Source organism: Benincasa hispida, chromosome 11 (genome assembly GCF_027475165.1).
Source record: "Benincasa hispida cultivar pf3 chromosome 11, pf3_genome.v1.1, whole genome shotgun sequence".
Lineage (NCBI taxonomy): Eukaryota > Viridiplantae > Streptophyta > Magnoliopsida > Cucurbitales > Cucurbitaceae > Benincasa > Benincasa hispida.
Window position 1 is genome coordinate 85,193,943 of NC_143488.1, and position 11,193 is coordinate 85,205,135.

General features: G+C 32.0%; 1 protein-coding gene across 2 annotated transcripts; it reads right to left on the bottom strand.

Moving 5' to 3' along the window:
* Positions 1 to 5,106: 5,106 nt before the first annotated feature.
* Positions 5,107 to 10,514, bottom strand: LOC120091225 (chorismate mutase 1, chloroplastic-like). Of its 2 annotated transcripts, none has more exons than XM_039049148.2 (6): positions 9,845 to 10,514; positions 8,691 to 8,916; positions 8,499 to 8,585; positions 7,740 to 7,883; positions 5,675 to 5,767; positions 5,107 to 5,563 (listed from the first exon to the last, which is right to left on the bottom strand). In XM_039049148.2, the coding sequence occupies exons 1-6, from the start codon at positions 10,024 to 10,026 to the stop codon at positions 5,327 to 5,329; spliced, it is 969 nt and encodes a 322-aa protein (XP_038905076.2). In that variant the 5' UTR covers positions 10,027 to 10,514; the 3' UTR covers positions 5,107 to 5,326. The 2 variants fall into 2 exon arrangements, with proteins under 2 accessions (XP_038905076.2, XP_038905077.2); XM_039049149.2 differs by having other exon boundaries at positions 8,691 to 8,984; positions 9,845 to 9,984.
* Positions 10,515 to 11,193: the final 679 nt, after the last annotated feature.

Genomic DNA, 11,193 nt, shown 5'->3' on the forward strand with positions numbered 1-11,193 from the left:
TTACTTTTTATGCTTTGTGGATTTTTTATAAAACGTTATAATAGAAATGTCAACAAGTCAATAAAAATTTGATATCATAGTAAGAACATAACAAATGAATAAAATTTTCTTATTCATGTAAATTTTGTAATTTTTTAATGTTAAATTTTTAGAGTAATCAAAAATTGTCATGTCATTTTTCAAATTAATGATAAAATTACAAATTATCATATTTGGAACCAATTAAAAGCTAACATGTATCCTAAATTAAAATTAAAGACAAAAAATCTACATATCCCTATCGTGTGTCTTTATCAAAACAATTGGATTGAAATAAACTAATTAACTCTAATTGAGCCATAATATTTAGGCCTAGTTTCGATTGAACCCAAAAATATGATCTTTCTACTCAAAGATCAACTAACTCAAAATCCAATTGATTGGACTCAAAGGTTATCTAAGCCCAAGCCCACATTATCTCATGGAACTCTTAGCCTGGTTGCACAAATAATAATCAGACTCAAAATAATAAAAGATGTAGAACAAGGATAAAAATATTAGGGATATAGTACAAAATTGGTCCCAGATATCACTGATAGCAACTATCAATGATAGCTATATAGGTAAATGACCAAAAAGCCCTACGCAGCCCATAATTTCGCACTTCTTTCGGTTTTTTCAAATTGAAAACTATCACTGATAGCAACTCTCTATGATAGCAACTGATAGCAACTATCAGTGATAGCTAATGATAGCTACTATTAGTTGCTATTAGTAATAGCTTTCAATTTGATAAATATTAATACAATCTTAAAATAGTAACACTTGAAATATCACCTTTTAATTTGTTATCAGATTTCAATGGTTATCATTGATACACTTGATCAATTGGAATCAAACTTAAAATATTAACACCTAAGACTATCATGGATATCAATGATAGACTTTTATAAGTAGTTATCAACTTTTAAAAGGAAACTATCATCTTTCAAAGACTAACATTTAGAATTATAGGTGATAGAAGTCTATTAATAAGAGGTCTATAAGTGACTATCTCTAATATTTACCTAAGTCATATCTCCAATATCTTTAATATCATTCATTTTAGTGATATATACCTAAGTCATATCACTGATATACGGATATCATCGATAGCTATGGCCATCGTTGATAGTTTCAATCAATAGCTATCAATGATAGACTTTCATCGAATGAAATTGACTTTTATATCATTGATATCATCGATATATGGATATCATTTAAGTTCTATCATCGATATCACTTATATCACTTATATTGTAGTTATCAGTGATTGCTTCTATCATTCATAACATACTATTAGAGACAACTTTTGGCATTCTTTTTTACCATCAAATAACATGTCATTATTAATAGTTTCTATCATTGATAAACATGCTATCAGTGATAACTTTTAGGCATTCCACTTACATTTTAATTCACTAAGTTAGCTATCAATGATAGAAATAAGTGGCTATTAACTGCGAAAAAAAAATCATCAAATTTGCTATTTATATTTAATATTTTGTTATAATAATCAAATTTGATGATTGGCTTTTTGGTGTTAAGTCACTTGTGAAAAAAAAGGAAGAAACAAAAATCAGATAATAGAAAGATTTTTTTTTTAAAAAAAAAAAAAAGAAGAAGAAGAGAAGAAGTAAAAATGGAAGAAAGGAAAGGATTTTTTTTAAAAAAAATGAAGCAAAATCCAAAGAAATGAAAGAAAATAAATAAATAAAAAAAAAGAAATGGAAGAAGCAAAAATTGGAGAAAGAAAAGAAAATAAACAATAAAAAAAGGGAAGGGAAGAAGCAAAAAACGGAGAAAGAAAAGAAAATTAAAAAATTAAAAAAAAAAAGAAATAAGCAAAAACCAAAAAATGAAAGAAAAAAGAAAATAAAGAAGCAAAAATCGGATAAATGAAAGAAAATAAAATTAAAAAAAGGAAATGGAAGAAGCAAAAACGGAGAGAAAAAAAGAAAATAAAAACAAGAAAGGAAAGAAGCAAAAACCAAAAATTGGAAAGAAAATAAAAATAAAATAAAATAAAGAAAAGAAGCAAAAACCGAAAAAAAGAAAGAAGATAAGAAAAAAAAATGAAAAATGTGTGTAACAAGACAAAAAAGACGAAATTGAAAATTAGAAAAAATGCAAATGTTGACTAGTCAATCTTTCTATATTTGTAAATATTTTAAAGTTTTGAAAATAAAGGATTCAATGTATTAGCATATTTAGAAGTTGGATCCTAATTTAAATATTATTAAAAGATGCTTGATATTATATATTTATAAATCGTAAAACTAATTGTAGTTTCATCCATATTTAATTAACAATAAATCATTATTAATTTATTTATATATATTATTTATGTTTAAAAAATTATATAATTATTAATTTGTAATATTATAGCATTTATAATATCATAATACATATTATAGTTTTTAAAAAATGAATTGAGTTTACGATCTAACATATTTTATTTTTAAATTTTTAAATTTTTATTTAATATAATTCCACATTTTAAATTTTAAAATTCAAAATCTAGATACAGTAAAAAAAATTAAATTGTTTTCAAAATTTGCATTGTTGGGATCACATAATCGGAAAACAATTTTAAAAAATAGAATTCAAGTTATCTGTCAAACACGTATTTACTAAACTCAAGAAATCTGAAAACATAAAACAAAATATAAGCCCTAAAACAATCCTTGAAGACTCACATTTCTCTAAACCTGAAGCATCAAAGACTTCAAGACTTCCATCCAACGTATAAGTTCAACAAGTCAAAGATTGATCAAGCATACTTGTTCAACAAATCACGTTCGAGCATACAAAATCAACACTCAAACCCTCGAATAAGTATAAGGAGATATCATATTTGGTCCGACTCAATTTAAATTATGTTTTATTTTTTGTTTTTTTGTTAAATGTTTTTTTAAAGAAGAAATTAAAAGGTATAAGAAAAAGAAATTTCCTTGAATTGTTTTTTTCTTCAAAAGATTGTTTATTAAATTAAATATAAAAATATATTAAAAAGTAAAAAAGAATAATTTTTCATCTTCCTCATCCCCTCCTTCGTTCTTCTTCAAATCCTTCCCCATTTCTTTTAACTCACTCCCCATTCCCCATATTTTCAACAACCTCAGCTAATTTAAGTGAGATAGAGAAGTAGTAAAAAACAAAAGAAAAAAGAGAGAAAATTTCCAAGAAGGAACCACCACTGACGATTCCGGGAAAACTCCCCGTGCGGCGTAGAAACATTTCGACCGACCCTCAGACAAGCAACATCTTTGAAACCCACGCAGCGTGACTCCGATGGAGATCCAACCTCCTGCTCTCGACAATTCTGGCAACGAAGACTGGAACGGCGGCGGCTTCGGCGAAGCTTAACACCTAGTGCGACTTCATTAAAGAAAAAATGAAAAAGAAGTTGTGAGGTTGAAGAAGAAGATAAAAGAAAGGGGAAAATGGTGACAAGGAGAAAGAAGTAAAGAAAGAGGAAACAGAAAAGGATAGTAGAATTCCCTTTATTTATTTTTCCTCCATTTATTACTTTTGTTATTTTCTTAATTCATTTGGAAAATTTATTTATCCTCCAAAATCTTGTTTTCAATTCAATTGGAAAATTTTCATACAACTTTATTTGAATTTTTGAATTTTCAAATAAGTTCTTAACTTCAATTTTTGTTGGATGGAGTTTCGATTTAGTTTTAATTGAGTTTTGTAAATGAATATTAATTCGGTCTTTGATTTTTTTTGTTTTTTTTAAATAAAACTGAATTCGACTTTAAATTTTGAAAATTTCCATTAATTTCAACTTTCAATAATTTTTTTTCCCAAATTTCATTTTAATTTCAATCTGGAGTTTACAAACAAAACTCGAATATCAATATGTGTCAAGCCCTATACTTTGTTTTAATAATTTTTTTCAAATTTGTTTCAATTTGAAGTTTCTAAAAAATGAGTATTCTATTGTCAACTTTAATTTTATATTTTCATAAATATTTTTTAATCTTACTTCAAATTTGTCAATTAAATTTCAATGTTAGTTCAAGTTTAATTTCTAATATATTTTAAATTTGTTTTAATTTGAAGTCTCTAAATAAATTCAATTTTGATTTAAACGAATTTCAATTTCATTCATATTTGACATTGATTTTTAGAATGAGTTACAATCTTCCTTTGAAGGGCTTACATACTCATAATTATTAATTCACATTTTACTTCTAAAATGTGAATTTGTTCACATGAGACATTTTCTTGAATATCATGTTAATTCTTTAATGAAGTTGGGAACATCAAACGTCTCAAATTCTTAAGGTAAACATCAACATGATAATAAGGTGACCGACGTTTGTCCACTCACAAAATGTAATTCTATTTTATTAAGTTAGAATGTGGTCTAGTAAAATACTATTTATATTAAATTTTGATATTTATGTGTTAATTAAATGTCCATCTTCTAATTCAGTTTATTTAAAATAATAGGACGTTTGACAATGAATTTTAAATAAAATCGACTATATGTAATGATTTTTGTCTAGGCAGTACTTAAGTTGACCGCTCTACCTGGAAACTATTCATTAGTTGTATTTTGTTTAATTTCATTGAATTTTTTTTAATAAGTATTTTAATAAAAATAAACATTTGTTTTTACAAATAATGACTTTTTTTTAATAAATAAATTGGATAACAAATGTTTCAAATGAGTGTTGTAGAGTGTCAATATCTTCTCTATGCTCAACGACCCCCAAACCTAACTTTGGTTAGGTAGACCGTTTTTTCTTCTAAAATAAGTGACCAATCACACCTATAATGATTGTGGCAACTCTAAATCTTTCACTTCCAGAGAAACCCATAGGGATGAACTTTGATCGCTCTACGTCGTGATGACGTTGCAATAGTATACGTAAATCGAATGCACGAAAAAATAACAAAACTCATTTATTCCACGGATTAAATTTCTTTGTTAAAATCTCCCTGAATCATCATCAAATAAATTGATCCACCAAAAAACCTGCTCCTTTTCTTACAAACTAGCATTTCATTTTATCTTTACAAAGATTTTTTTTTTCTTTTTTAAAATATTAACTTTATGAGCAAAGCAGATGAGTACAAATTTTTATCTTATTTCCGGAAGAAGAATAGGACAAAAAGGGGTACAAAAGGGCATTCTAAGTTCACCCATTTTTGTATGTGACATTGACATTCAAATAACGTGATAAATCTGTGCTAAACCATGTGACAAAATAAATTATCTGCAACAAATAACTCAACAATTCCATAGACCAAAACAGCTTCAGCCAGACTTTGGAGATTAATGTGATCATCAATCCAATCTTCTTAACAAATATTGGACTTGAACTTCCTTAGTTAATGGCATGATCCAATCCCCATATAGATCAGCAACCACGCTTGGTTTGATCTTGTAAGCTGCTTGGAGTTCACCGTTATCCGAATCAGTCGCCACTTCTTGACCATAAACCGTTGCTTTCATCTCCACTCGCCTTTTCACAGCCTCCTCTACCGTCGGGTATGTCAGCATATGCATCAGTTTTTGCTTATCCTTTGAAATTTCAAAAGGAAAAAGTTATTGAATGAAAATCCAAGGGGGAAGAAATAAGAAATGTGGGAAAACAGGCAATTGGGGGGTTCCATCTGGTTTGAGTTTGTTTACTTGTGCTCGAATTGCTGCTTCGTACGAATCGGGTGAGGCTTGAAACTTAGCTTCCGCGACGAATTTTCCATAATGGATTCTCTTTGATAAAGTCTGCCAAAGTAAGAAATACATTCGTACAGTTCTTACACAGGGAGCTTGTCATCTAAATCAGCATAAAATATATGCATGAAAGGTAAATATCTGTAAACTTAAATCAGTAACATTTAAGCCATAAAATAATTGGGTCTTAACTTAAATAAATCCTTTTTTAGTAGTCGTGATATCACATAAATCTCTTGGATGTAAAAGGAAGACTCTCTTTTAGTATAGTTATTAAGGGACTGGAGAGGGTGGGAGGTTCCAGTGATTGACTTGACTTAGACTTCCCATTTTCAAGTCAGTAAAATATACTGATAAAAAAAGAGAGATTTAAGCACTTTCGATTTTGAAATAACCAAAAAGAGAATCTAAAGCACCTTAAACTAGTAATAGCAAGACCAAACAACTAAAGAAAGTGGTATAGAAAGGAAATGTCTAAAATAGCCTCAACTCGAACTCTGAAAAAGAAGTGTAGATTACGGAATGGAGACCATAGGTCCCTTTGAGGGTCCCATGAAATTGGAATGATGAAGCAGGGACAATAGGCCACATTTATAAAGGAAAAACTTGTAACAATGCCTTGAAAAATCAAATGTTGAGAAAGTGTAGCAAGTATATTTAGTTAACTGTGATGACTTCAACAGCTTAGCAGCACTTCAACATATATAAGAAGACAAGTAACATGGCTCAATATTGTAAGGCCTGAAATATGCAAAGATTATTGCCGGTCAGAGGACAATAAATTTGTAACCATGCAAGCTGTCGTGGGGTCAATTATTGTTCCAAGATCTTTACTTCCCACTCCATGCGGCCTAAGATGTAATCTTAGTACAACCTTATACTAGCAAAGTAAGAAATGGAAAACCAGAGGCAAAGGCTAGGGTGCCAGCGCCTCTACAAAAAGCAATAGGAACACAATCCTTTTCACCTCAAGTAGAATACAAAGTTGTCTTCCTTTCTACTTTTGCACACTTTACCCTCCTTATCCAAACAACAAATAACTAACCACCTTCTTTCTCTCATGGAATGCTCAAGTAGGCAGGCAAAGCATATGGGCACACTAGGGAGGCACACGCACACATCCCACTGCAGCCACAATGGACCCAGACAACGTATTATAAGCATAAAGGCACAAGCACGCACATGCTGGATTACATCTTAAGGGTATGGGGTGTGCACAACAAGTGCATAGTGCCAGGCCAAAGGAAACCTCAACAGTGACAAACACAACAAGCCATAGGCAGTTGGCAGTCGCATATACCAAGATATAAATGTACATATACCAAGCTGAGAACAAATGATGCATTTAGGAGGATAGCTCCAAGAGGATGATGACTCGATGTTGAGGCTGAGGGCTTTCCTTGAGCAAAGCAAACGGAAAGGGTTCTTAAAAAAGGCTAATGGAGGATGGAGTTAGATGAATACCAGCCACAAGAGAGGACGCCATGGGCATGATGACAAGTGGAGTGGAAAAGCAAAAACTCAAGCCTAAAGCCGACACTTCATGCAAAGGGAAGAAAGTTCGATAAAGAAGGACAAGTGGCGGACAAAAAGAGTCATTCTCCATAAGGGTGACACGTCTCAGCATAGGAGTATTCCATTAGAGGAAGAAAGTAGTTATTAGTTATTTGGATAAGGAGTAGTTAGGGTGACTGTCCTCCAGGCATCAACTTAGGGACATGCGACGCAATTCTCCTCTTACATAATTAGACCCAATCCCTTAGTCATGGAGGAGTTACATGGAACCTTCAAGATTTGAGGGTTTGACACTAGCTATATCTTTTCTTTCTTTTTTGTTCATGTTTTTTCTATATCATAATATTTCCTTTAACAAGAAAATGAGGAACCAAAATAAGCATAGCTCAACAGCATAGTGCTTGCGCTATCAACCTCAAAGTCAGAGGTTCGATTCCCCCACTCTACATATTGTAAAAAATAAAAAATAAAAAAAAACAATCAGGAATAGATTGGTTAAAATGCACACCTGCAAACAAATTGTGTCACAAACAGCACTTGATCCACAATTCCCATCATCTCCATCCTCAACTAATCTCGGAATGAGATCTCTAAAGTACATGTCCCATACTTTTGGATTAATGTTAATCGAGTCTGCAACTGGATGTAGTACCTATTTACCACATAAGAAGTAGTTGACAAATGAAAAAACAGAGCAATAGAACCATTACACATTGAGCCAGATTTTAAGCACATTGTCGGCATCTTATTAGTTAAATACTAAGATTTATTTTTTAATTTTTAAGCTAATCTTAGTGAGATATAACTGTAGACCGAATTACGAAAACCGACCCAAAATTGACACTAATCCAAGTGTCATAAACATATATTTCTTGGAGAGGTTTCTAGGTTTTGAGTGATCAAAATAAATAAATCCACTTTACCCAATCTGCCGTAAAGCATGCTCATATATAACATACAAGGATGGCCGGATGGGCAATTAGCCAGGTGTTATAGGGAAAAATGATTGCAGAAAAGTCCAGATACTCCAAATATTTCAACTTGAAAAGTTAGAATTGTTGAAATAGGATGGGTCAATGCAACTATTAATGAACGCAACTATTTTATTATAAGTAAAATTTTGTGACAGCATATCCAACTTGAGCATCATTGAACCAGCAAGAGCACAAGTTACCAATTTCTACTAAATTGAAGAGATTAGAGAGACATGTAGATTAGTTCAGAAGTATTCTAAGAATTTTCATTTCAAACGAAACCATAATTTTACCCGAGGATATTGCAGTGGAGGCAATAGCGGTTGAGGCAAGTCATCAGGGAAGAAAGGATGTTCATCAGGGCTTTTATATCTACCCACCTAACATGAAACAGAATGTTGTTAAACGGAAAATCTGAATGAAAATGAAACCTTCCTTTCATTATTTTAAATCTTATTTTTTACAAAAGTTCCAGTCTTGCATACCCGAGCATGAAGTTTTTCAGTTTCTCTGACCATATACTCTACCAAAGAACCATGAAACCCATCCATAGCAAAAGCATCTCGGTCATACGTATTGGCATTGTAACAATACTGTGCTCTCTCCAAAAGACTAAATATTATGCTATCTTCCTGTCGGATTAATGAAAATCTTATACTCTCAAGGGTCAAGGTCTCACTCATGTCCACCCGTTTCTTCATTGCTAGTGATCTATAGCAATCCATTCACAATTAATTGACGAGGAATAGGAGAAGGAAAAGGGATTCAGATCCTTCAGGCTACAAGAAAATACTTTTTAGCTTGTCAAAAAAAAATAAAGCAAGGATCTCTATGGTCAAGGTAATCATAGAGACGCCAGATATGGACCAGAGATCCATCCATTTAAAACCATTTTCTTATACAAGTATTGTTGAGAACCTTCCGGAACATTTCTTGACAAGTGGAAAAGAGAATGAACAGATGTATGATGACAGTAATTCTCTAATGATTGACTTTGGCTGTGCCTATAACTTATAAGCATAAAATTGTGTAGACTCCTCTTGTACGACTGGCCAAGAAAGTTCTCAAAATAGAATACAAGTTCAGAACCTAAAACAATGAAAAAAAAAAAAAAAAATTGACTACGTGTTAGTCTACAACTACGAGTTGACTGAGTGTGAGTGTACAAATACATCTGGTACACAAATTATTCAATGAGAATGTTTGTAGCCTCTTATTACCTGTTGGATGTAAATCCAAAAATCTACATTTCCTAATAATCACAAGACAAAAGATGCAAATTTGAAGCATTTTGCAATTTCGCCCTCATACATCCAACAGTGTAAAACTAACAAAGTAGCGGCCTCCTCAAACAATTTCTCGTAAACAAGAGGAAGTGATGCGTGATAGAGTGAGTACCTTATGCCCCGGATCACGAAACCTTTCCTAATTACCACGTTGCCAAAGTGACAAATCTACCATTCAACGACGGTGGGAAGTTTTATAGAAATTGAGCTTTTGCATCTCATGAAAAGTAAGCAAATTGAACATAACATCACAAGAGTTTGGAAAGCATAACAAATATGAGCCCAAAATAACCAGTAGGCACGAAAAAAGTAACAAACAACGAGATTCTTCAAAAGGGTTGTCAAATATATACCGGGTGGAAGCGGAAGAAGCCTCAACAGGCCGAAGACCGCATCTCACCGTACTCGAACAATACGTCGAACACCTTGAGGGCGTCCGATTCTGGATGGCGAAAGCGCACCTAGATCGAGAAATCGCTGAGCGGAATCGAACCGGGTGAAGAGAAGGGGCGGTTCTCAAAACTTTTGCCTCCATTGAAACAAAAACGAAGAAGGGAGGGAAAAAGAACAAAAAAACGACAGAGGAATGTGAGATGGTGGGTGGTAATGGAAGAGGATTGGTGGGTTGTGTAGCAGATTCGCAGTCGTCCACAGTTAAGAATTTGAATCGTGGCGTTGAGTGTGAGTCGCCGTCATCGTCATTCTCTGTACCGAAGGACAGCTGCAAATCAGGTTGTATATTTGTCGGTGTCAAGAAGTACAATTCTAGTTTTACAGCTCGTCTCGTAAAAAAAAAAAAAGAAAAGCCCTCTTAGCTTAGGCCATAGAAGTTGGGTGCTCCACTGACCACTCTACTGTCTACAACATTGTCAAAAAAGGAAAAGGCTAAAAAATACTATTGTGGGAAATTATAACAAATACCTACTTAAAATACCAAAGGTTGAGATATGTCTAAAACGTCAATAATATTATTAAAATGCCTACAAGATTTTAATTTTACATATATACTATGACAACATAAACACCATTTTTTCTATTAGAAGTATAAGAAAATTGGAATAATATATATTCTCTATAACTCAAAACGACCGGTATATTATTATTTAAATTATCTATATTTAGGATTGAGATTTCTCAATTCCTGTTTACGATATGTTCATCCTCTTACTACACCACAAGATTCTTTCATCGACGACAATAAAAACATAAACACACATGTAGTAGACATGGTGAAGGAATGAGAGAGAAAAGTATTGTGTCCATTGGTGAAGTTTCCTTCTCTACTTTCTTCGATCCTATCCTAATTGTGCCTTCTACTGGACCGAAAAAATAAAACTTATGTAGATTTTTCAAGCATGGCATTGTATACCTTACATCATCTCTTATGTGTAAATTGTTACTAAACTCCAGTAGAAGTTCTATATTTCAATTGCAATCATAATCATAGAAGCAAACTAAAGGGTTTGATGAGTTTTCTTTTAGGGTTTGAGACTGGAGAGTAAGGTGAGTTTTGAATTTCAAATGGAGGAGTGCACTCTATGAAACTATTGAGGTTGGTTCATTTTAATTTATGCATGCAATCATTACTAAAATCCGTCAAGTATACCATCGTAACCCTATATAAGTCTTATATGTTATCTGGATATATCATTGTAATCTCACTTTTATTGAATATTATTATAAATTTACATATATACTCTAT